Source organism: Triticum urartu, chromosome 3 (assembly GCF_003073215.2).
Source record: "Triticum urartu cultivar G1812 chromosome 3, Tu2.1, whole genome shotgun sequence".
Lineage (NCBI taxonomy): Eukaryota > Viridiplantae > Streptophyta > Magnoliopsida > Poales > Poaceae > Triticum > Triticum urartu.
Window position 1 is genome coordinate 509,116,412 of NC_053024.1, and position 22,484 is coordinate 509,138,895.

The following is a 22,484-nucleotide window of genomic DNA, read 5'->3' on the forward strand; positions in this document are numbered from 1 at the left end:
CTTCGATTTCCCCCTCTCGGAGGGAAGTTCCCCTGGGGGAATCGCTCCGCCGGAGGGGAAAAGTGCTCCTGCCCAAAGTTCCGCCTTCAGACGGCGGCACTTCGTCCCGAAAGTCCTCTCCTTATTTTTTTCTAGGTCAAAAGACATTATGTACCAGAAGATGGGCATCAGATGTGGGCCAAGGAGCCCACTACCCACCAGGGCGCGCCTGGAGTGGGTGGCGCTCCCTGGTGCCTAGTGGGCACCTGGGTGGCCCCCTCTGGTAGTTCTTTTCTTCAGTATTCTTTATTTATTCCAAAATAATTCTCCATAAAATTTCAGCTCATTTGAGATGTGCAGAATAGGTATCTCTAACATAGCTTTTTCAGGTCCAGAATTCCAACTACCGGCATTCTCCCTGTTTGTGCAAACCTTGTATATTATGAGAGGAAAGACATTAGAATTACTCCACAAAGTGTTAAAAAGCATAAAACACTATAAATAACAGTAGGAAAACATGATGCAAAATGGACGTATCACCTATCTATGTGTGAATTATTGAATTTTATTTTGGCATGTTGAATTCTCATTTATCTGTATCGTTGAATTGTCAAATTGATGATGAATTTATACTATATGATGGACATCCATGGATATGAGGGCTGGCATATGGGAGTATGGTTGTCCGGGAGGACAAATGAGAACCCGCCCGATGATATTCGTGGGCACGACAGCAGACATATACGTGCATGGATTTGCTAACTCCGTTTGTAGATGCTCTAACTGTAGTAGGTGAGCCCTTGTTAGGCCCTGTTGGGGTCTCCTCGGGCTACTAAAAGTCCTGAAACCTACCTCTCAACTCTTGGATACATGTCCACAGAAAACAAAAATCAAGAAGCTAGTGTTTCACATTCTTCTCCGACTCTTGATTGAATCAGACCGGGTGACTAGAACGAAGCATTTTCCCTATTAGCTGGTGAACGATCACTAGGAGAGGATGGTATTTCAAATGATTCTCTTGGCTGCTTTAGTTCTGAGGGGATGGTGAAAGTGCTAGTTATCGACTAGAGGGGGGTGAATATGTGATTTTTATGAACGTCTTCAAAACACGGGGGCTTTGAAGACAAGCAGTAGAAATGAACCTATTGATATGCAGCGAAAGGTAGCCTACACTAGACAAGCCATAGTCAAGTAAGCAATGAAGTGAAAGCACGAAGACTATCAGTAGCTAGGTAGTATAGATCAGGATGGAAGATAGTATGAAGCCAAACAACAACAGTCTTTACACAATGAAGTCAATCAGATCATACAAGCAGGCAATGACTTCACGAAGACAAACTGTAAGTAAGAGAGGTAAAGGATAAAACCAGTTGCTTGGTGAGGACAGGGATTTGTTGGACCAGTTCCAGTTGCTGTGACAACTGTACGCCTGGTTAGGGAGGCTAAGATTCAACTCAGAAGACCGCGTCTTCATCTTATTCTCCTTGAGCTAAGGACACACAGTCCTCGCCCAATCACTCTGGTAAGTCTTCAAGGTAGACTTCCAAACCATCACAGACTTCGTTCACCGACGATCCACAATGACTCTTGGATGCTCATAACGCGACGCCTAATCGGCTGGAGGATTCATAGTCCTCAAGTGTAACAAGTCTTCAGATCACGCAGATAGAAAGACTTCAGTGATGCCTAACACTCTTTGGCTCTGGGTGTTTAGGGCTTTGTCCTCGCAAGGATTTCTCTCTCAAAGGCTTCGAAGGTGGGTTGCTCTCAAACGACAAAAGCCGTGCACTAACTCTGAGTAGACACCAATTTATGATGTAGGGGGTGGGCTATTTATAGCCAGGAGGCAACCCGACCTGATTTGTCCGAGATGACCCTGGATCACTAAGGAACTGACACGTGTCCAACGGTCAGATTTCAAACACACGTGGCAGCTTGACTTGGGCTACAAGTAAAGCTGACTTATCCAGCTCTGGATAAGATTTGCTCTCATTGTCTTCGCTCGAAGACATAGGATTTGGTTGAGCATCAATTCAGTCACTCTGACTTTATTCACTTGGACCCCACTTAACAGTACGGTGGTTCCTATGACTCAACAAAGAATAAAAGAGCACTACGAAACAACTATGTCTTCGCAATCTATAGTCTTCATGCGATGTCTTCTCATGTCATAATCTTCAATGTGAATCTCTTCATAGACCACCATTGTCTTTAATGTCTTCACACATTTTTAGGGGTCATCTCTGGTAGGTAAACCAAATCAATGAAGGATTACTACCTGTGTTATTTTGCAATTCTCATAAACACATTAGTCCCTCGACTAAGTTTGTCGTCAATACTCCAAAACCAACTAGGGATGGCACTAGATGCACTTACAGATGACAATTTCTTCAGAACAACATGGTAGTTTCTTTAGAAGAAAGGCATTTTTCCTTAAAAAAACTACCAAGAAAAATCGTTCGCTTGCCATTTCCTTCCAAGCTGAGGTTTGACAGATAACATTTCTGATTTAAAGTTCTACAAGCCCATAATCCGCTTGTGAAGTAAAAAAGAACTACTACTACATGGGTTGTGGCTCAACTCATATCCAAAACTAGATCATTTGAAAGATCATACAAGCCAACGAACCGTTTTCAGATCGTTTTAATTTTGGATTGGTGCGAACTAGCAATCCCCTTTTTGTTATCGAAGGCATTTGCCCTATGATTTCTCCAACTCCACACTTGGGAATGCGAGATCCTGTCTTTCCCCGCTCCAGAAAATTACACTAGCATAGCTTTATATCCCAAATTTTAGATCAGCAGAGCTCGGGCGCGCGCGGAATTCAAAGCCGGATGCTAACCATGCCACTTCGACCTTACTCGTACGATGCTCCAGTGGGCCACATGTAAATCGAATTTTGACGTAAGATTTTACAAGATATTGTATGCAACCTGGGTCAATGTTGTACAGTAGATTTTTTGAAAATTTGTATGACGTGTTGGACTTCCATTTCACCGCTTGGCACGATTCCAGCTACAGAAGTGCACCCAAGTCACTGCTTTTACCATCAAAGCTCCAAGTTGCAAACTTCTTCAGTGAGGCTCTTTCCTGATACACAGAATAACTAAAAATCCTCTTATTGGAACGCTAAAGCATATAAAGGCCACCAGTAAAGGAGTACAAAAGAAGGGGTAACCAGTAAGATTCGTACAAGTCCTCTAGCACAAAAAAGTTACCAACAAGTACGAACTACAGAATACCTGCAAACCAAGTGTATATCTTTAGTTTCCGATGCATAATGACTTGTGAGGGAGCATCATCAGATAAAGAATGCTTCAAGCTAATAAATTCCAGGGTATAGAACACTAATAGGATGTTACATAGAAGAGAGGATACACCGTGTCCCTGACATGAAACCTGTGGTTAAACCAAATGTTTCATAGGCAACATACCTTCAGGATTTACACAACTGATTTTGGATCTCTACCTATAAAATTTTATAACAGCGTAGACATGTCACATTCTGTTTACCAATAGTCTTTGCAAGAGCACACACCATTTTCAAAATGGTGGAACCTCTTTGCGTCCCTCGCAATGATCTGACGGCCAACAAGCTTAGAGATTATCTTAAGAGCGGTGTGGCAGTCTCCACAGGAGCGAAGGTTCTTTATAACCCGAATTGGCGAACGGACAGCACTGGTTATAAGACCGTAACTAACAGCTAGTCTCTCACTGTGAGCTAGCAAGGCATCCTCTTTAGTTTCTGGATCAACGTCGTGAAGCACAAATCGAGTATCCGCAATATAGCCAGCCTCCTTCATATGAGCCGCCAAGTACCTCAGCTCTTCATAGATCTTAAGGGTTTCTGGATGGGATCGATCCCCTGCTCTGTATTCATGAACTTTGCTCCTAGCTTCAGCAGTATTAGCCTTTTTCCTTTCTTTCTCCTTTGCAAGGTCTGAAGCATTTACAGGGAAAAGACCCGTTTTAGACTGCTCATTCAGCCTAGAAGGATCCAGGCGTTCTATAATCTGAGCACAACGATCCCCAAGCTCTAAGTATCCATTAAGTCGGCACATATTCATCAAACTTTCCCAGATATCGACGCTCGGTTCCATAGGCATCCGTTCAACAAATTCACGAGCTTCATCAACATAGCCCGACTGGCCAAGCATATTAACAATGCTCGCATAATGATCCATGGAAGGAATTATACCAAAATCCTTCTGCATTGATTCAAAATGCAACATGCCCTCGTCAACCGATCCCAAAATTCCACAGGCCAAAAATACATGTGTGAACATGCCAGAATCTGGCTTATCTCCAGTCTGCTTAAAACGATCAAAAAAGTCAGTTGCTTCTTCACCAAGACCATTATGCACAAACCCTGAGATTATAGTGCTCCAAGATGTCAAATCATGCTGCGCCATAGTACTGAAAAGTTTCTTTGCATCTTCCATCGAGGCACATTTAGCATACATGTCCAAAATTTTGTTGTTAACATCTATGTCAACAGCTAGTTCTGATTGAGATATTTGATCATGTATTTGTCTTGCTTCTGCAAGAGCACATGCATCAGCGCATGCTTGCATCAGTTTAAAGTATTGAGGAGCATGCAGTACAATGCCTTTTCCTTGCAGCACCGGTAGAGCTTTCAAAGCTTCTTTTATGTTCCCATCTTCACATAACTTATCCAGTTCCTCAATAGTACCTTTGGATATGCCGCTGGCTTCATCAGATACTTCAGAAGGTGATCCATTATTTGGCAGGCTGCCAGGCAGTGAATGCTGGAAATACATGTTATCTTGATAGGGCTTACTGCTCAAGTTGTTCCCAGCTGACGTAATAGGTTGAATATCTGAATGAGATTCTGGATAAGTTCTGTTATGGCTGTGCTGTACATCTGTGTTTACATTCATGAAATGCTCTTGATGATTTCTCTGAGTGTCAATTTTGTTAGTGGTATAATGACTCTGATATGCTTGTGAAGCATTGTATCCAAAATCACCTCTGTGGCCTTGCTGGAATACTGGAAAATGCTCCTTATGGAAATGGCTAGTATTTGGATACTGTGAGGCAGAATTCACAGGCCTATTTGCATGATCATGACTTTGATAATCATTCTGCTGCTGAACGTTTCCAGTTAAGTTTTGATATGACTGTCCTGAAGGACCATATCCATTCTGCCTACCATTATAGTTCTGCTGGTTACTTTGGGTGTTGTAACCAAAGTTGTGTGTGGCATATCCAGTGCCATTGTGCTGCTGCTGAGTACTTGGTGGACCTCCATTAGAACTTGGGTGATTGTATGCACTACTTGCCTGATCAGGCTGCCTGGTATTGTATCCAAAATCACCATTGTGGCCTTGTTGAGGTCCTGCAACATGCTCCTTACGGGAACTGCTTGGAGTTGGATACTGTGACGCAGGATTGCCAGGCTTGTTGAAGTAATTACCATTAGATATTCGATCAACCTTCTGTTGATGAAAGACTTGCTGGTCACTTCCAGTTGGGCTTTGATGTGACTGTGCTGATGGGCCATATCCATACTGCCCACTAGTATAGCTCTCCTGGTTACTTCGGGAATTGTATCCAGAGCTGCAATCATATCCAGTAACGTCACGACCTCTTCGCACATTACCATCTGCAGAAAGGCCATTAATAGCAGGTATGACAATCTGCTGCTGATGAGCACTTGGTATATCGCCCTTGGGGTTTTGGTGGCCATATGCACTATTGCCCCCATACGATTGCCTGGCAGTATATCCAGGTGGCTCGTTATTCACTCTTGCACCGGTATATGGCTGGCGACTATCTGGTAAGCCATACGATCCACCGCTCTGGTAAGGTTGTTCAGAATTGCGTCCATAATGTGCATTGACACCGCCATCAGCATGCACACCTTTATTTCTATCAATGCCTTCTGAAGAATGAGCTGAAGGGGGATCCCTCTGCAAGGGGCGGCTGAAATGATCAGGTGAGTGTTTTGGGCGGGACTCTCCGTAGTTCCCTGCGTTTTGCACCCCCCAATCACGGTGATAGTCTCCATCAATTTGTTCGGATGCCACACTGCCAGCGCCTCGATGCGGAACCAAAGAACGCGGGCATCCTCTTTCAGCTGGAAGACTGAAACAGAATAGCAAATATGTCACGTTAATTTCCAGGCAAGAAATATGCGTCGAAGAAATCACAGTGGCCATTTGGGGACGTCAAAGCAATCTGTTTGGCTATGTGAACACTGAAATTATAGGGGATTGAGGTGGCCGGCTATTTTCAGCACACTGAAATTATAAGGTGCTATGAGTGGGCGTATGTGTTTAGTATCTCTGCCATCTCAAGCTCCGGCCGAAATTGATTTCTACTACATATTTTTTGGAAAAAAAAAACTTCTATGTTTAACTCATGTGGCTCTGTTTCTATCGCAAATGAGCACAAGTTCACAGAGAGGACTAAACCACTGGACGATGAAATCATGATTAGTAGGCAGGGGAAGACTGGTCCAAGGACTTGGCGCAGGCGTGCGGTACCTGTGAGGAGAACCGACTCGACGGGCGGGGGAGAGGAGCGCGGCCGCGAGCTCGCCGCGAGGGGAGTAGCGGGCGGCGAAGAGAGCCCTGCGCGCTCCAACCATGGCAGCCATCTCCCTCCACCTCTCAGCGCGGCGTGCTCCTGCTGTTCCGTGCGCCGCGGAAACCCTCCCGGAGACAAAGAGCCCCAGCCGCCAAGCGGAAAAAGAAAGAGGAGGCTGCCCTACGGTGGAGCGGCGGCGGCGGCGGCGCGGCCGTGCGTGCGCGGTGTGGTGGTGGGAATGATCCCCCCGCTCGAGCCGGACGGGTGGGTATAGCTAGCACACGGCCTCGCCCCGAAGCTGGGTCGGTCCACTGGGCCTCACTACCTACTGGGCTGGGCTTTTCACTTTCAGGCCTTCCTCCCTTTGCATCGAATTTCTAGTTTTCTACTACCCCAGTCCAAAGGACCAAGCTCGCACATGGTCCGCCTTTCCCTGAGATCCTCGCGGCCGCACGGAGACACAGCTCGCAGCCGCGGCGCACAGCGGAGCGGCGGTCCGCCTGCCTCCGCCGCGCCTATGGATTCGTCGTCGCAGCCGCAGCCACAGTCGCCTGCTGCCGGGGGCGACCCGTCGGAGGACGGCGCGGCCGCGGAGCTGCCCCGGCTCACCGTGACGCAGGTGGAGCAGATGAAGGTGGAGGCGCGGGTAGCCGACATCTACCGCGTCCTCTTCGACGCCGCGCCCAACGCCAAGTCCGTCATGTAAGGGACCCTCAAGCACGCTCCATATTAGTACTTCTCTTTAGCTACTAGCCTGCTGTTCGCGGTGTTTGGGAGTAGCGGGTTTGGGTGCGAGAGATGGGCTTCAGGGTGCGGAGATCAGATAGGTTTGCTTGGCTTCTGCTCGAAGTTGGAAGCTCACCGATAAGTTCACCTATGTGGCAGATGGGGGGAGGAATTGCTTGATTGTGGTACCAAAATGTTTGCTCATAGAAGCTTAGTGCTGTCAATTAGGTGTCGTATGTAAGTGTGCCCTTTAATTTGGAACAACACTGACTTGAGACTATGATGTTCTCCACTTGCTTATACCGAACTTTGATCGTTATTTTTTTTTGGCTGCAGGCTAGAGCTGTGGCGTGATCAACATGTCGAGTATTTGATGAAAGGGCTGAGGCATCTCGCACCTAGCTTCCATGTGCTCGATGCCAAGTAATGCTTCTCCAGTGTTAAATTAACTTAAGTGCCGTCCCTGATTTATACTTTGCTTACAATTTTCTTCTGGTTCTTCCAGTCGGCCTTGGTTATGCTATTGGATGGTTCATGGGCTTGCGTTGCTGGATGAAACGCTTGATGATGACCTCGAGAACGATATTGTGGACTTCTTGTCTCGATGCCAGGTTTGTTGATCTGTTACAATATAATTGTATGGATATCTTGCTGCAGTTTGCAGTTAAATTTTGATAACACTTATGCTTAAGGATATATATGCTGAAAACTTTACAAGCAGACTGTTTAAGGCTTTGTTTCAAACTTCTGCTCTTCTTTGCTGATATGAAAAACAAGATTGAATGGAACCGCTTTACCAAACTGCTTAAGGTGGTGGGGCTACATGAATAAACCTCTCAATCCACGTGTAGTTTTGCATATATACATACTATAGATTATAGAAACTAATAAAGTTGCTGAGACAATATGCTCTGGTTGCACGACACAGTAAATCTTATATGATATTTTTATGGAAAAATGCAAGTAGTATTGGTCATACATAGTTAAAGCACTGGAGATACCCATTTGCAGATACAGTAATTTCTGAATATTACCATTTTCTTTCTCTTATGGTGGCTTAATTATAATTGTTTCAGGACAAACATGGTGGATATGGTGGTGGACCTGGGCAGGTTTGCTCTAACCTCAAACTCTTTTTAATTCCCCACATTTAGGTTGGTCAATCTTTTGCATTAGTTCTTGAAATGCAATTTTAGGCAACCATGGAATTTGGAACAGGCCATGTGAATGCTGGGCTGTAGAGATACTGGATCTGACATTACTTTCAAATGTTTGCTTCAAAATGAGTGCTTAGACCGTCCTAGGCTACTTGGCATGCTCACATGAATATACAAAATAACTTTGACAAATCATTTTAGGGTTATAAGAACTTCGGAGATATGTTTTATATGAAATATGTATCTGTGTGTTTGGTATTTGTCTATTTGATGACCTAATGTGTTCATATAACTCAAGAAGCCTGCTGTAGTTGGCAAAGCTAGCTTTTGTAGTGGTATTGTTTCTCCGTCTTTTGGAAGTTCAGAGATAGCATGAATCTTTTTTTTTTGTTAATTGATCTGCCGTTTCATGTTTATCTACTCATTCAAGATGATAATTTCCACTGACCAGTTTTAAATTTCATCCTTTTGTTCACCTTTCTTTGGTAGTTACCTCATCTCGCTACATCGTACGCTGCTGTAAATACACTTGTAACCATAGGGAGTGAAAGAGCACTATCATCAATAAAAAGGTAACTCTATGTCCGCTCTTGGAGAAAGATGTTATTTATATCTGTGTCGTTTTCTTAACCGTTCTAAGTTGTCAATCAGGGACAATCTGTACAAGTTTATGCTTCTAATGAAGGACAAATCAGGTGCTTTCAGGTGTGTTTTCTCGATAGTGCATAGGGCAAGGAAAAATACTATTTCCATACCAAGTTCCATCTGACTAATGTCTGTTACTCCATTGAAAATCCTTCGACCAGAATGCATGATGGTGGTGAAATTGATGTCCGCGCTTGCTATACTGCAATATCGGTGAGTTTCTTGTAGTTCTTAGTGTTTCTGTTGCCATTCTCTAATATTACGCTTGTTGAGATTAGGTTGCCAGCCTCGTGAACATTCTTGATGATGAGCTGGCAAAAGGTGTTGGAAACTACATAGCAAGGTTTGCTTTGGTTAATGTGTTTTTTCAATTTTGCAATTTTAAAATATGTGGTTGATTTGTTCAGATAACCTTTTTCTATAGAATGATTGGTTAATTCATACACTATATGCCCCCCAGTTGTCAAACTTATGAAGGTGGGATTGCGGGAGAACCTTCTGCTGAAGCTCATGGTGGGTACGTTTCTAAGGATGTTCTCTGATGATTTTTTTTTGCGGGGGATCTCTGATGATTTTTATGTATCTGTTAAAAAGTTTAAATAAAAATTGCTTTGATAAGGTACACTTTTTGTGGGCTGGCTGCAATGGTCCTGCTTAATGAAGTGGAGAAACTCGATTTGCCTAGCTTGATTGTAAGACGACCCCTCCTACTACTTTATTCAGTTTTCCTTCTATTACAGTATGTATGTGTGTGTGCTAATTTTGGTTGCAATTAGTTGAACTTGGCCCTTTGGTTTTCAATTATGTAAAGGAGAAATGTATCGGATATTATTTAAAAATCTATTGCTTTATGTTTAGGAAATAGAAAAAGGTAACTTGTCAACTCTCAATTGACTAAAAGATTGTCCGAGTTGCAACCTGTAACAACTGAAACTGTGCACTTCACAACCTCGGGTAGTTTTGCGAGTATTTTTGACTGGCATGGATGCCATGTGTTCACCATGTTACTACCATGTCATCAGACAAATCTAACAACCGAAACATATGTCCAAGTTGCAACCTCTAACGACCGGAGCTGTATACTTTACAATCTTGGGTGTTTTGCAAATATCAAAAATCTCTTAATTTCTGTGAAACTGTAAAGAGAGAAGAAAGAGAAAAAGATCTGGCACGGGACTGTTTTGTTTGATGATATGTCAGTGGCATGATATCCATGTCAGCCGAAGCCAGTTGTGAAACTAACTAAGGTTGTAAAGCGGACGGTTTTGTTATTTCATGGTTGCAACTTAGACGATTTTAGAGTCCAAATTTGGAAGTTGACTTTTGCAATAGTTTAGAGTTGGAAGTGGACTCTTGCGGAAGTTCCAGGTTGAAAAGTGAACCTTTTCCAGGAAATATATGAGGCCACATATGTAATGTGTTGTCACATCATTGTTTGTTGCAACACTAACTAGGGCCTCATCATTTAGGGCTGGGTGGCATTTCGTCAAGGAGTGGAATGCGGATTCCAAGGACGGACAAATAAATTGGTTGATGGTTGCTACTCCTTTTGGCAGGTAAAATACCGCTATGTATTTGAACTTCTTAAGCCACATGTTCTGCTCCATATATGACAGATGTCTTGTGTATGTCCAGGGAGCTGCTATTGCTTTAGCTCAAAAGCTAATGGCAGGGTCTGATGAACAATCTAAACAATCACAGCCCAGCAAATTATCTTCGGTAGATGATTCTTGTGGGACCAGCTCATCTGGATTGGCTTCAGAAAAATCTTCTGTTGGTAAGTATTTTGTGCTCAATACTTTCTTATGGAAAATTATCTTTTGGTACCAGTGTGCTTTTCTTCATTAAAAACATATTTCTGCTTCAAATATCTGGTGAAATAAATAATTAACTGAGATTCCCTGTTATACTTACATTAAATATCATGCTTATATATCTTCTTTGCTGAGTTTATAAACTGTAACACATTGAAGAAATATAAACTCTCTTTTGGAATTGTGATGAGTTGGGGTTTGGCAATTCAATATGGTGTGATTATTGGTGTTTTCAAGTTTTTGTTAGTTCATCAGGAGTATATTCGTAAGTAACGTGCATTACTGCACTAGTGTCATTTGGTCACCTTGTTGCCTTGGTACCTTCGACACATATTTGTAACTTGAATACAAATTTCTAATGCTTCATAACCTGCGTTACATACTAGTGTCTAGTGCTTTGATTTACAAGGTGTTGGGTCTGATCTTGATTTATGTCACCGTTTTGTGTGTTTTTGTTCTCTGATAGTGGATTATGCGAAGATTGGATTTGATTTTATGAAGCAGAGCAACCAAATAGGTCCGCTGTTCCACAACATTGCTCTGCAACAATATATCCTGCTTTGTGCACAGGTAAAAAAAGAACATCTTACTTCTTGCATAGATAGATATCTAGAGTTTCTATTTTCGGAACTTCAAATTTTCGAGCGTGCATTTCGTGATGGGATATAATTCTTCAGCTTTGAAAGTTCATGTTGTAATTGAAACTATGTCTACTGCTGAAACACACAGGTGCCGGAGGGGGGATTGAGGGATAAACCTGGAAAGAACAGAGACCACTATCACTCATGCTACTGCCTGAGTGGCCTCTCAGTTAGCCAGTACAGCGCAATGACAGGTTCCGTTTCATGCCCCTTGCCGCAGCACATGCTTGGCCCATACTCGAACTTGCTAGAGCAAATTCATCCGCTCTACAACGTTGTGCTAGAGAAATACGAGGAGGCCTACGAGTTCTTTTCGAGCGAGTGATCAAATGTACACCTTTACAGTCTCAGATAGCTAGGACGATCTGTGATGTGGCTTCAAGTACTGGGGATATTTCTGCAACGTGTCCGTTTGTTGTATACTAGCAGTCATTTGAATAATTGGATTATGCTCCTTGCACCGTGTATGACTGATTCACTATGAGTGCATGGTGAGAGGCTGAGCTCTTTTGGTTACATGTCTCGGGGATGTTATTGATAGCATTGCTGACTGATGCCAAGACATTCTCTTCCTAACTCGTGCTCGGCATCTTAACCTTCAGGGCCTGTTCGGATGACAGGAAAAATACACCCTCTACAAGTCAAAACCTCCTCCAATCCACCCCAATCCCCCTGTGAGAAGGTGTAACCGAACAAAGCCTCAAATGGAACGTTGGATAGGAAAGCTATGTGCCATATGCCTCGTGCGACTGGATATACTCACAAAGTGGCAATGCAAATATATGTTTCGTGGCCTGTTCCGTACAATGTTAAATTCTAAGGCTTGTGGATCTGTTTAGTTTATGTGTCATATTTTTTTTAGATGTTTTGTGCCATATCTTAAAAGAGAGAAGTCCATATTTCAACTCTGAATAGTCAAGAATCAACCCACCGTCCAAGGCGTAGGCGGGCGTGAGCCGGGTGCAGGGGCCGGTGGGTTGGCCTCTTCGTGTGGCTTGGCCACCTTCGTCAAGTCAAGGTGGAGACTTGCTGGATTTGCGCGAGGCGGTTGCTTCGCCTCTTGTTGGCAACGTCCTCGTGTTTTGATTTCGGTGAGGGGTTTGGTCCAGGATGTCAGGCCTGCCCGCGGGTGGTGGACTGCCCGTTTGGCTCTCCAGCGAGTCTCATGGTGGCGGTGGTGGCTGCACTTTTTGGTCGAGTCTCATGGTGAAGGTGATGGCTGCCAGTGGCGGAGTCAGAAATTAAGGATCAGGGGGGCCAAATAACTCAAAGTTTCAATAACAGGGGCCAAACAATACTAATACATGTATTTTATAAAATGTACACTGTTCATTTAGTAATTAGCAGCAAATCAGTAATCTTAAGGGAGGCCAGGGCCCCTACTGGTCCCCCTGTCTCCGCCATTGATGGCTGCACTTCTTGGTCGTGTGGCCGGCAACCAGTGTGGCGGTAAGTGATCCTGTCTCGCAACGGGCCTTACCCTTGGGTGCGCTTGATAGACTCGAAGGCGGTGATGAAATTGCGCTGTTAAGGGGATTTGTGTGTGTTTTTTGCGGTGCAATTTTTGTTATACGGTTTCCTCTTTAATATATTTTGTAAGAAAGACTTTCTCACTATGTTATATCATTCGGCCGTGTTGCTTTCTATATAAAGCGAGACGGAAGTCTATTTCAAGAGACTACTACTATATGTGGAAACAAAGTTTTCATAGGAAGTGGAAACCAAATGTTCCAAAAAAAAGCCTGAAAAATGAGAGAGGCGGTATTATGGGAGCTATGATAAAGGACATAAATTTGGCAACCAAAAGTGAGACATATGAAAATATGAGTTATTTAAAGTGATGTTGATTTCTTTTCACACCTCCCAAGTGATATTGATTTGATTTTATATCTTGCACGTTTCTGAAACCTGTGGGTTATATAACACTATAGGTTTTTTGTCAAAATTTTGGAATATTTGAAACATGATTTTCAATTCGTTTCACCAGATATAATACTCTCTACCTTGTACTCCATCCGTTTCTAAATATAAGCCCTTTCAGATATTTCAATAAAATGAGTGAATCTACACTCTAAAATATGTCTATCCGTATGTAGTTCATATTGAAATCTCTAAAGAGCTTATATTTAAAAATAGAGGGAATATCTTGTAAAGTTTCTAAGTTCCAACACCAGGGCAAACTCCATATCGACATGCTTGGGATGCAAAGCAAAAGGTAACACTATTCACCTAATAACCCTAGAAAACTAAGCAGATGGCATTGGCACCCTTGACCTAATATTCGCTGTCGTAGAGCCTCCGGCCGACCTCGAACGATGCAAAGGCGTCGGCGCAAGCATACTGTAGTTGGTCCCGCGTCAACCGCGGCGCGTCCCAGGCGCTGACCCGCACGTGGTGCGGCTTCTCAGGCCACACGCCCATCACCTGCCACACAAGGTGTTGGGTTTCGTAGTAATTTCAAAAAATTTCCTACGCACACGCAAGATCATGTGATGCATAGCAACGAGAGGGGAGAGTGCTGTCTACGTACCCACGCAGACCGACTGCGGAAGCGATGACACAACGTAGAGGAAGTAGTCGTACGTCTTCACGATCCAACCGATCAAGCACCGAAACTACGGCACCTCCGAGTTCGAGCACACATTCAGCTCGATGACGATCCCCGGACTCCGATCCAGCAAAGTGTCGAGGAAGAGTTCCGTCAGCACGACGGCGTGGTGACGATCTTGATGTACTACAGCAGCAGGGCTTCGCCTAAACTCCGCTACAGTATTATTGAGGACTATGGTGGCTGGGGGCACCGCACACGGCTAAGGAATAGATCACGTGGATCAACTTGTGTTTCTTGATCTGTCTTTGGTGCTAGCTCTGCCCCTCTATTTATATCTTGAGCCCTGGGGTCGAAACTTGGAGTTAAAGCCTTCACAAAGTCAGTTTCACCCGACAGGCAAGAGTCCTTCTCGGACTCCAGGGCCAGACGCCAGGGATCCCGGCGTCTGGACCCAGACGCCAGGGACCCTGGCGTCTGGCCCCTGGACTCCGCAAAACTTCCTTTTGCGCTTTCCAAAAACCTTGTGGGCTTTCCCCTTTGGCCCAAATAAAGTGTTCTCGTACCCAAACATTTCGGGAAACATCCGGAACCCCTTCCGGTGATTTCCGGAACCCTTCCGGTGACCAAACACTATTATCATATATATCAAACTTTATCCTCGGACCATTCCGGAGTTCCTCGTCATGTCCGTGATCTCATCTCGGGACTCCGAACAACCTTCGGTATATCAAAATGCATAAACTCATAATATAACTGTCATCGTAACCTTAAGCGTGCGGACCCTACGGGTTCGAGAACAATGTAGACATGACCGAGACACGTCTCCGGTCAATAACCAATAGCGGGACCTGGATGCCCATATTGGCTCCTACATATTCTACGAAGATCTTTATCGGTCAGACCGCATAACAACATACGTTGTTCCCTTTGTCATCGGTATGTTACTTGCCCGAGATTCGATCGTCGGTATCCAATACCTAGTTCAATCTCGTTACCGGCAAGTCTCTTTACTCGTTCTATAATACATCATCCCGCAACTAACATATTAGTTACAATGCTTGCAAGGCTTATGTGATGTGCATTACCGAGAGGGCCCAGAGATACCTCTCCGACAATCGGAGTGACAAATCCTAATCTCGAAATACGCCAACCCAACATCTACCTTTGGAGACACCTGTAATGCTCCTTTATAATCACCCAGTTACGTTGTGACGTTTGGTAGCAACCAAAGTGTTCCTCCGGCAAACAGGAGTTGCATAATCTCATAGTTATAGGAACATGTATAAGTCATGAAGAAAGCAATAGCAACATACTAAACGATCGGGTGCTAAGCTAATGGAATGGGTCATGTCAATCAGATCATTCAACTAATGATGTGATCCCGTTAATCAAATAACAACTCATTGTTCATGGTTAGGAAACATAACCATCTTTGATTAACGAGCTGGTCAAGTAGAGGCTGTTGGAAATATGCCCTAGAGGCAATAATAAATTAGTTATTATTATATTTCCTTGTTCATGATAATCGTTTATTATCCATGCTAGAATTGTATTGATAGGAAACTCAGATACATGTGTGGATACATAGACAACACCATGTCCCTAGTAAGCCTCTAGTTGACTAGCTCGTTGATCAATGGATGGTTACGGTTTCCTGACCATGGACATTGGATGTCGTTGATAACGGGATCACATCATTAGGAGAATGATGTGATGGACAAGACCCAATCCTAAGCCTAGCACAAAGATCGTGTAGTTCGTTCGCTAAAGCTTTTCTAATGTCAAGTATCATTTCCTTAGACCATGAGATTGTGCAACTCCCGGATACCGTAGGAGTACTTTGGGTGTGCCAAACGTCACAACGTAACTGGGTGACCATAAAGGTGCACTACGGGTATCTCCGAAAGTGTTTGTTGGGTTGGCACGAATCGAGAATGGGATTTGTCACTCCGTGTGACGGAGAGGTATCTCTGGGCCCACTCGGTAGGACATCATCATAATGTGCACAATGTGATCAAGGAGTTGATCACGGGATGATGTGTTACGGAACGAGTAAAAGAGACTTGCCGGTAACGAGATTGAACAAGGTATCGGGATACCGACGATCGAATCTTGGGCAAGTGTCGTACCTATAGACAAAGGGAATTGTATACGGGATTGATTAAGTCCTTGACATCGTGGTTCATCCGATGAGATCGTCGTGGAACATGTGGGAGCCAACATGGGTATCCAGATCCCGCTGTTGGTTATTGACCGGAGAGTCATCTCGGTCATGTCTGCATGTCTCCCGAACCCGTAGGGTCTACACACTTAAGGTTCGGTGACGCTAGGGTTATAGAGATATTAGTATGCGGTAACCCGAAAGTTGTTCGGAGTCCCGGATGAGATCCCGAACATCACGAGGAGTTCCGGAATGGTCCGGAGGTAAAGAATTATATATAGGAAGTGCTATTTCGGCCATCGGGACAAGTTTCGGGGTCACCGGTATTGTACCGGGACCACCGGAAGGGTCCCGGGGGTCCACCGGGTGGGGCCACCTACCCCGGGGGCCACATGGGCTGTAGGGGGTGAGCCTTGGCCTATATGGGCCAAGGGCACCAGCCCCAAGAGGCCCATGCGCCAAGAGAAAGGGGAAAGGAAGAGTCCTAAAGGGGGAAGGCACCTCTGAGGTGCCTTGGGGAGGAGGGACTCCTCCCCTGGCCGCACCCTTCCTTGGAGGAAGGGCCAAGGCTGCGCCTCCCCCCTCTCCCTTGGCCCTATATATAGTGGGGGGAAGGGAGGGCAACTCAATCTAAGCCTTGGCGCCTCCCTCTCCCTCCCATGACACATCTCCCTCCTCCCGCAGCGCTTGGCGAAGCCCTGTTCGAATCCCGCTACTTCCACCACCACGCCGTCGTGTTGTTGGATCTCCATCAACCTCTCATCCCCCCTTGCTGGATCAATAAGGAGGAGACGTCGCTGCTCCGTACGTGTGTTGAATGCGGAGGTGCCGTCCGTTCGGCGCTAGGATCATCGGTGATTTGGATCACGACGAGTACGACTCCATCAACCCCGTTCTCTTGAACGCTTCCGCGCGCGATCTACAAGGGTATGTAGATCCACTCCTCCCTCATTGCTAGATGACTCCATAGATAGATCTTGGTGACACGTAGGAAAATTTTGAATTTATGCTACGTTCCCCAACAGTGGCATCATGAGCTAGGTTTATGCGTAGTTTCTATGCACGGGTAGAACACAAAGTAGTTGTGGGTGTTGATTTTGTTCAATATGCTTACCGTTACTAGTCCAATCTTGATTCGGTGGCATTGTGGGATGAAGCGGCCCGGACCGACCTTACACGTACTCTTACGTGAGACTGGTTCCACCGACTGACATGCACTAGTTGCATAAGGTGGCTAGCGGGTGTCTGTCTCTCCCACTTTAGTCGGATCGGATTCGATGAAAAGGGTCCTTATGAAGGGTAAATAGCAATTGGCATATCACGTTGTGGTTTTTGCGTAGGTAAGAAACGTTCTTGCTAGAAACCCATAGCAGCCACGTAAAACATGCAAACAACAATTAGAGGACGTCTAACTTGTTTTTGCAGGGTATGCTATGTGATGTGATATGGCCAAAGGATGTGATGAATGATATATGTGATGTATGAGATTGATCATGTTCTTGTAATAGGAATCACGACTTGCATGTCGATGAGTATGACAACCGGCAGGAGCCATAGGAGTTGTCTTAATTTATTTATGACTTGCGTGTCAACATAAACGTCATGTAATTACTTTACTTTATTGCTAACCGTTAGCTGTAGTAGTAGAAGTAATAGATGGCGAGACAACTTCAAGAAGACATGATGATGGAGATCATGATGATGGAGATCATGGTGTCATGCCGGTGACGTTGATGATCATGGAGCCCCGAAGATGGAGATCTAAAGGAGCAATATGATATTGGCCATATTATGTCACTATTTGATTGCATGTGATGTTTATCATGTTTATACATCTTATTTGCTTAGAACGACGGTAGTAAATAAGATGATCCCTCATTAAAATTTCAAGAAAGTGTTCTCCCTAACTGTGCACCGTTGCGACAGTTCGTAGTTTCGAAGCACCACGTGATGATCGGGTGTATAGATTCTTACGTTCGAATACAACGGGTGTTGACGAGCCTAGCATGTATAGACATGGCCTCGGAACACATGCAAACACTTAGGTTGACTTGACGAGCCTAGCATGTACAGACATGGCCTCGGAACACAGAAGACCGAAAGGTCGAGCATGAGTCGTATAGAAGATACGATCAACATGAAGATGTTCACCGGTGTTGACTAGTCCGTCTCACGTGATGATCGGACACGGCCTAGTTGACTCGGATCATGTAATCACTTAGATGACTGGAGGGATGTCTATCTGAGTGGGAGTTCATAAGATGAACTTAATTATCCTGAACATAGTCAAAAGGTCTTCGCAAATTATGTCGTAGCTCGCGCTTCAGTTCTACTGTTTAGTTATGTTCCTAGAGAAAATTTAGTTGAAAGTTGATAGTAGCAATTATGCGGACTAGGTCCGTAAACTGAGGATTGTCCTCATTGCTTCATAGAAGGCTTATGTCCTTAATGCACCGCTCAGTGTGCTGAACCTCGAACGTCGTCTATGGATGTTGCGAACATCTGACATACACATTTTGATAACTACGTGATAGTCCAGTTAAACGGTTTAGAATTGAGGCACCGAAGACGGTTTTGAAACGTCGCGAAACATATGAGATGTTTCGAGGGCTGAAATTGGGATTTCAGGCTCGTGCCCACGTCAAGAGGTATAAGACCTCCGACGATTTTCGTAGCCTGCAAACTAAGGGAGAAAAGCTCAATTGTTGAGCTTGTGCTCAGATTGTCTGAGTACAACAATCATTTGAATCGAGTGGGAGTTGATCTTCCAGATGAGATAGTGATGTTTCTCCGAAGTCATTACCACCAAGCTGCTAGAGCTTCGTGATGAACTATAATATATCAGGGATATATATGATGATCCTTGAGATATTCGCGATGTTTGACACCACAAAAGTAGAAATCAAGAAGGAGCATCAATTGTTGATGGTTGGTGAAACCACTAGTTTCAAGAAGGGCAAGGGCACGAAGGGATACTTCATGAAACGGCAATTCAGCTGCTGCTCTAGTGAAGAAACCCAAGGTTGAACCCAAACCCGAGACTAAGTGCTTCTGTAATAAGGGGAACAGCCACTGGAGCAGAATTACCCTAGATACTTGGTAGATGAGAAGGCTGGCAAGGTCGATAGAAGTATATTGGATATACATTGTGTTGATGTGTACTTTACTAGTACTCCTAGTAGCACCAGGGTATTAGATACCGGTTCGGTTGCTAAGTGTTAGTAACTCAAAATAAAAGCTACGGAATGAACGGAGACTAGCTAAAGGTGAGCTGACGATATGTGTTGGAAGTGTTTCCAATGTTGATATGATCAAGCATCGCACGCTCCCTCTACCATCGAGATTGGTGTTTGCGTTGAGCATAGACATGATTGGATTATGTCTATCGCAATACGGTTATTCATTTAAGGAGAATAACGGTTACTCTGTTTATTTGAATAATACCTTCAATGGTCTTGCACCTAAAATGAATGGTTCATTGAATCTCGATCATAGTGATACACATGTTCATGCCAAAAGATATAAGATAGTAATGATAGTACCACCTACTTGTGGCACTGCCACTTCAGTCATATCGATATAAAACGCATGAAGAAGCTCCATGTTGATGGATCTTTGGACTCACTCATTTTTGAAAGGATTGAGACATGCGAACCATGTTTGTTGGTAGATATGCATGAAGAAACTCTATACAGATGGATCGTTCGGACTCACTTGATTTTGAATCACTTGAGACATGCAAATCATACCACATGGGCAAGATGACTGAAAGCCTCGTTTTCAGTAAAATGGAACTAGAAAGCAACTTGTTGGAAGTAATACATTTTGATGTGTGCAGTCCAATGAGTGCTGAGGCATGTAGTGGATATCGTTATGTTCTTACTTCACAGGTGATTTGAGTAGATGTTGAGTACATTTACTTGATAAATCACGAGTCTGAATTATTGAAAGGTTCAAGTAATTTCAGGGTGAAGTTGAAAGATCGTCGTGACAAGAGGATAAAATGTCTATGATATGATCATAGAGATGAATATTTGAATTACGAGTTTGGCACAGAATTAAGACATTGTGGAAATTGTTTCACAACTAAGCCTGGAACACCATAGTGTGATGGTGTGTCCGAACATCATAACTGCACCCTATTGGATATGATGCATACCATGATGTCTCTTATCGAATTACCACGATAGTTTATGGGTTAGGCATTAAAGACAACCACATTCACTTTAAATAGGGCACCACGTAATTCCGATGAGATGACACCATATGAACTATGGTTTAGAGAAACCTAAGCTGTCATTTCTTAGAAGTTTGGGGCTGCGACGCTTATGTGAAAAAGTTTCAGGCTGATAAGCTCGAACTCAAAGCGGATAAATGCATCTTCATAGGACACCCAAAACAGTTGGGTATACCTCCTGTCTCAGATCCGAAAGCAATAAGGGATTGTTTCTAGAATCGGGTCCTTTCTCGAGGAAAAGTTTCTCTCGAAAGAATTGAGTGGGAGGATGGTGGAGACTTGATGAGGTTATTGAACCGTCTCTTCAACTAGTGTGTGGTAGGGCACATGAGTTGTTCCTGTGGCACCTACACCAATTGAAGTGGAAGTTTATGATAGTGATCATGAAACTTCAGATCAAGTCACTACCAAACCTCATGGGATGACAAGGATGCGTACTACTTCAAGTGGTACGTAATCCTGTCTTGGAAGTCATGTTGCTAGACAACAATGAACCTACGAGCTATGGAGAAGCGATGGTGGGCCCGGATTCCGATAAATGGCTCGAGGCCATAAAATCCGAGAGAGGATCCATGTATGAAAACAAAGTGTAGACTTTGGCAGAACAGCTCGATGGTCATAAGGCTGTTGAGTGCAGATGGATTTTAAAAGGAAGACGGACAATGATGGTAAATGTCACCATCAAGAAAGCTCGACTTGTCGTTAAGAAGTTTCCCGACAAGTTCAAGGAGTTGACTGCGATGAGACTTTCTCACTCGTAGCGATGCTAAGAGTCTGTTGGAATTATATTAGCAATTATTGCATTATTTGTGAAATCTTGCAGATAGGATGCCAAAAACCATTGTTTCCTCGACGATTTTTGAGGAAAGGTTGTATGTGATACAACCGGAAGGTTTTGTTAATCCTGAAAGATGCTAATAAGTATGCAAAGCTCCAGCAATCCTTCTAAGGACTGGAGTAAGCATCTCAGAGTTGGAATGTATGCTTTGATAAGATGATCAAAGATTTTGGGTGTATACAAAGTTTATGAGAAACTTGTATTTCCAAATAAGTGAGTGGGAGCACTATAGAATTTCTGATAAATATATGTTGTTGACATATTGTTGATCAGAAATGACGTAGAATTTCTGGAAAGCATATAGGGTTATTTGAAAGTATTTTTCAATGGAAAGCCGGGATTAAGCTACTTGAACATTGAGCATCAAGATCTATAAGGATAGATCAAAATTCTTAATGGTACTTTCAAATGAGCACATACCTTGACATGATCTTGAAGGTGTTCAAGATGGATCAGTCAAAGAAGGAGTTCTTGCCTGAGTTGTAAGGTATGAAGTTAAGACTTTAAAGCTCGACCACGGCAGAAGAAAGAGGAAGGACGAAGGTCGTCCCCTATGCTTTTGTCATAGGCTCTCTACAGTATGCTATGCTGTGTGCCGCACCTGAAGTGTGCCTTGCCATGAGTCAGTCAAGGGTACAAGAGTGATCCAAGAATGGATCACAGGACAGCGGTAAAAGTTATCCTTAGTAACTAGTGGACTGAGGAATTTTCTCGATTATGGAGGTGGTAAAAGAGTTCGTCGTAAAGGGTTACGTCGATGCAAGCTTAACACCTATCCGGATAGCTCTGAGTAGAGATACCGGATACGTATAATGGAGCAACATTTTAGAATAGCTCCAAGTAGAACAGTTATTTGAAATGGCTCCAAATATAGCGTAGTAGCTGCATCTACAAGATGACATAGAGATTTGCGAAGTACATACGGATCTGAAAGGTTCAGACCCGTTGACTATAACATCTCTCACAAGCATAACACGTTCAAACCCAGAACTCATCGAGTGTTAATCACATGGTAATGTGAACTAGATTATTGACTCTAGTAAACTCTTTGGGTGTTAGTCACATGGGGATGTGACCTTGAGTGTTAATCACATATCGATGTGAACTGGATTATTGACTCTAGTGCAAGTGGGAGACTGTTGGAAATATGCCCTAGAGGCAATAATAAATTAGTTATTATTAT

General features: G+C 43.8%; 2 protein-coding genes across 2 annotated transcripts; one reads left to right on the plus strand and one right to left on the minus strand.

Moving 5' to 3' along the window:
* Positions 1-3,285: 3,285 nt before the first annotated feature.
* LOC125544660 (pentatricopeptide repeat-containing protein At4g32450, mitochondrial-like) lies at positions 3,286-6,785 on the minus strand. The gene is made up of 2 exons (XM_048708406.1): positions 6,489-6,785; positions 3,286-6,087 (listed from the first exon to the last, which is right to left on the minus strand). The coding sequence occupies exons 1-2, from the start codon at positions 6,599-6,601 to the stop codon at positions 3,489-3,491; spliced, it is 2,712 nt and encodes a 903-aa protein (XP_048564363.1). The 5' UTR covers positions 6,602-6,785; the 3' UTR covers positions 3,286-3,488.
* Positions 6,786-6,947: 162 nt separating this feature from the next.
* On the plus strand, positions 6,948-12,030 carry LOC125544661 (protein farnesyltransferase subunit beta-like). Its single transcript, XM_048708407.1, has 14 exons — positions 6,948-7,233; positions 7,594-7,680; positions 7,763-7,868; positions 8,334-8,369; positions 8,904-8,986; positions 9,066-9,119; positions 9,221-9,272; positions 9,338-9,402; positions 9,520-9,576; positions 9,679-9,751; positions 10,529-10,615; positions 10,695-10,836; positions 11,340-11,443; positions 11,603-12,030. Exons 1-14 carry the CDS (start codon positions 6,950-6,952, stop codon positions 11,837-11,839), a joined length of 1,467 nt encoding a protein of 488 aa, XP_048564364.1. The 5' UTR covers positions 6,948-6,949; the 3' UTR covers positions 11,840-12,030.
* The last annotated feature ends 10,454 nt before the right edge of the window (positions 12,031-22,484 follow it).

What these genes read in the sequence shown, in the direction of transcription:
- LOC125544660 (XM_048708406.1), bottom strand. Translation starts at nt 6,601, where the DNA reads ATGGCTGCCATGGTTGGAGCGCGCAGGGCTCTCTTCGCCGCCCGCTAC. An exon ending in CGAGTCGGTTCTCCTCACAG is followed by an intron (nt 6,088 to 6,488) that starts GTACCGCACGCC and finishes ATTCTGTTTCAG; the next exon opens with TCTTCCAGCTGAAAGAGGAT.
- LOC125544661 (XM_048708407.1), top strand. Translation starts at nt 6,950, where the DNA reads ATGGTCCGCCTTTCCCTGAGATCCTCGCGGCCGCACGGAGACACAGCT. An exon ending in GACAAATCAGGTGCTTTCAG is followed by an intron (nt 9,120 to 9,220) that starts GTGTGTTTTCTC and finishes TCCTTCGACCAG; the next exon opens with AATGCATGATGGTGGTGAAA. An exon ending in TCGATTTGCCTAGCTTGATT is followed by an intron (nt 9,752 to 10,528) that starts GTAAGACGACCC and finishes CTCATCATTTAG; the next exon opens with GGCTGGGTGGCATTTCGTCA.